General features: G+C 61.7%; 1 protein-coding gene across 1 annotated transcript; it reads left to right on the top strand.

The window, feature by feature from the left end:
• Nucleotides 1-280: 280 nt before the first annotated feature.
• Nucleotides 281-3493, top strand: TFF3 (trefoil factor 3). Its single transcript, XM_030330419.1, has 3 exons — nucleotides 281-380; nucleotides 1944-2090; nucleotides 3232-3493. Exons 1-3 carry the CDS (start codon nucleotides 299-301, stop codon nucleotides 3243-3245), a joined length of 243 nt encoding a protein of 80 aa, XP_030186279.1. The 5' UTR covers nucleotides 281-298; the 3' UTR covers nucleotides 3246-3493.

Genomic DNA, 3493 nt, shown 5'->3' with positions numbered 1-3493 from the left:
TCCAGGCCGGGCTAATCCCGGCTCCCGGTAGAGGACTGTAACCCGGAGCCTGGAGCCTGACCTCCCAGCTTGCTTGCTGCCACAGCGGTGGGGTGGACTTGCTCTCTCCCCCGCAGGAAGACGGGCCGCTGGGGGACTTCACAGTCCCGTGCAGGCAGCAGCTGGAGCCAGAGGGAAGGGCCATCCCCAAACAAACAGAAGGCAGAGCCCTTGTACAAACACAGGGGTATAAATGAGTCTGCTCGGCCGACGCGGCACGTCCTCTGAGCGGTCGGGTCCCCAGAGCCCACCCGTGACCATGGAGGCCAGAGTGCTCTGGCTGCTGGCATTGGTCCTGGCCTTGGGGTCCTCCAGCTTGGCTGACGAGTATGTGGGCCTGTGTGAGTACCGTTCTGACTTCGCTCTGTAGGAAGGAGGGGCCAGGAGGCGGGGGGGGGCTGGACATAGGAGGAGGAGAAGGGACGCTAGGTCCAGGCTCGGGGCGGTGTGTGGGGGGGCTAGAGGAAAGGGATCAAGCCCCCACATTGATTTATAATTGCCATTTACCAGACGCGCATGTTCCTTCCCAATAGCCCTACAAACTGGGTCTTGCTGTTTGCAGACGAGGTAGCTGAGGCTCAGAAAGTTAGTAACTGGCTGCAGGCACCCCCTCCCCGCCGGTGTTGAAACCGGGATTAGAACCCAGGTCTGCCTGGCCGGCCGGCCACCCCACCGCCTTCTTGGCTGCAGGTTTCTGAGCGACGGTGTAGGTCTTCACGCACCGTTCTAGCGCACTTGCAAGGCAGAGAGGAAAGACCGAGGAACGCGGATCCCTGAAGATCATTTTCAGCACACGGTTTTCACTTGGCCGTGGCGTTGTCCCTGCAGGTGGGGGGAGGGCGGCTGTCCCACCCACCCAGCTTTGAAGAAATTAGGGTGTGGCTATTATCAGGGGCCAAAGGCAGTGGTTCCCAAACGTGGTGCCTGTCAGAGTCACCAGGACGGCTTTGCGACCCCTACAGCCCAGGAGGTGCCCTTCATGGCACAGTGCCTCTGGGATCCCGGTGCGACCAAATCTGGCTGGGGAACCAGCGGGTTGAGGCATTACCGCCTGGCACAATAGAGTGGGATTTTACACACTTCACACGGTTCTGTTTTCCTAAGGAAAATCCCATTAGGCAATGGGGCCGACTTGGCGGAACTGGAATTTTTTTTTAATGTTTATGTATTTTTGAAGGAGAGAGAGTGTACAAGTGGGGGGAGGGGCAGAGAGTGAGCGAGGCACAGAATCCGTAGCAGCTCCAGGCTCCGAGCTGTCGGCACAGAGCCCGACGCGGGGCTCGAACTCGTGAACCACGAGATTGTCACCTGAGCTGAAGTCGGACGCTTAACCAACCGAGCCACCCAGGCGTCCCAGATTTTGCAGAACTTTAGACACTATAGGCTTGCTTCAACAACGAGTATTGAGGACAGAAGGATGTCCCAGGAGGACGTGACGAGCCAAGTGCCTGGGGGACAGGGGGACACAGGAAAGAAATGGAAAATAGCATGCGCTGTGGTTTTCTGTACTGAACGTGCATCTCCTCTTACACTATTCATTTTTTTTTAAGGGGGCAGTTTGTGTTGATAACACAGTGAAGGGGAATTTGTTTTGGGGTTCAGGAGCCCCTAGATTCCCACGGGTTCCTGCCAGCCGGAGGGACCCGAGGCCCATGGACTTCCCGACAGGGCTCCAGGGGCATACGAGGGAGGGGGGCGCCCTGGCAGAGGCCAGAGTCCCCACAGAGCATACAGAAGTGTGCGTGGGAGGAGGGTGCTCCTCGAGCCGATGTTGGGGTGCGGGTGGGGTCACGTGCTTCGAACCCAGAGGCTGGGGGCGGTTGCAAACTTGCCAAATGAAGGCAGCAGCCGACACCCCGGGCCGGCAAGGGCTCCGGCCGCTGACCGGGCTTTGTTTGGGACAGCGGAGAACCTGTGTGCCGTGCCGGCCAAGAACAGGGTGGACTGTGGCTACCCCGAGATCAGCCCCGAGCAGTGTGTCAACAGGGGCTGCTGCTTTGACTCCAGCATCCCCGAGGTGCCTTGGTGCTTCAAGCCTCTGCAGGACACAGGTGAGAGGCCCCGCAAGCCCCGTGTCCCTCCCGGGCCCCCCGGGGAAGCCTCCAGATCCCCAGGAAGCCACGCGCACCCGGGCGGGACGGCCGGCACCGTGACTGTCCATCGGGGAGGGGGCCTCAGCCAGAGGCGTCGTGCACAGGGAGGTCAGCTGCCAGGGGCCGTCCCCTGCCGTCCCTTTGCTCGGCGGTTTGTGCGAACTATGAAAGCAGTCGTTTCAAAAAGGTGCTCAAAGTCAAGGCACTGTGTGCAGGGAACTAGTTTAAAAACCATCCTGGAGAGAAGTGGAAAACACACGGGTTTGGGAAGTTGGGCCGACGTTCGAGGCCTCGCTCGGCAAACAAAGCATCGTCATCTGTGACGCGCTCCCGGCAGACGGCAGATGGTGGCAGCACCGGGCACAGAGCCCTGGCGCCTGTCCACGCCCTGCGACCTTCCCCGCCCTGCCCCCACCGCGATGCACCCCTCCCTCCCTCGGTGTGCAGCGGGGTGCGGGACGGCCGCCCTGGGGAACCCCACGTCGGCCACGAGCAGGTGTCTGTGCACGTGGGTGGTTCGTAGCCCGGCTCCCCGGTCCCACCTCGAATCTTGGGCGTGAGGTCTGCTGTGAGCCCCCTGGAAGTCCAAGTGCCAGCTCATCTTCTGAGAAGGGCACGGGCTCCACCTTCCTGGAGCCAGCACTCGCCCTGTGCCCCCCCCCCCCGTAAGCGGGGAGTGGGGCCGCAAGCCAGCCTCCTGAGCAATGATGGGGCCCTGCCCACGGCCCTGGGGCTCCCTGCCCCTTCCCGGCAAATCGGGGCAGAGGCCTAGAGACAGCTCTGGGACCAGGAGGGAGCTGCCCGTTGCCCCTACTTTGGGGCCCCTCAGTGGGGGCGGTGGGGGGGCTACACCCTTTCCTTTGGGCGCTGGTGGGGGCCTTGAGACGATGCCATCTCATATCATCTGCCTGAACCCCTTGTTCTGGGGGGACACGTGCTATTCTCCACGAGGCCGGACCCTCAACACTTCTCCAGGGACTGGGGGAGAATGCAGCCCAAGGCGCTGACCTTGGAGGCTGTCTTGACCTTGAGAAGCGGGGCACCTGGTGGGTGGAGCCAAGGTTGGTGGTGGTGATGCACGTCTGCGCTTTGTTTCCAGAATGCACATTTTGAAGCGACGCCCACCGGCCCCGGACACCCTGGAATGCGACCTTCCGTGCTCCGGGGGACCCAGCCTGCGTCCTCTGCGGGGCCGGCCGCGGCCGCTCCTCCCTGCTTTTCTCCCACCCTGCTCCTGGCAAGCCCTTCCGCTGAAAGCTGATGCCTGGGGCCTGATGGCTTAACGAATAAAGATCCTGTGCTCAGCATGAGGGCTGCGCCTCATTCCCGAGACTCCTCCCGTGCTGTTGAGTTTTATTTCT

The sequence above is a fragment of the Lynx canadensis genome, chromosome C2 (genome assembly GCF_007474595.2).
Source record: "Lynx canadensis isolate LIC74 chromosome C2, mLynCan4.pri.v2, whole genome shotgun sequence".
NCBI lineage: Eukaryota > Metazoa > Chordata > Mammalia > Carnivora > Felidae > Lynx > Lynx canadensis.
Note: the sequence above shows the minus strand (reverse complement) of the source record. Positions and strands in the feature narration are given on the sequence as shown.

Coding starts and splice junctions, on each gene's coding strand:
- TFF3 (XM_030330419.1), top strand. CDS start 299: ATGGAGGCCAGAGTGCTCTGGCTGCTGGCATTGGTCCTGGCCTTGGGG. Junction 381..1,943: donor TGACGAGTATGTGGGCCTGT/GTGAGTACCGTT, acceptor TGTTTGGGACAG/CGGAGAACCTGTGTGCCGTG.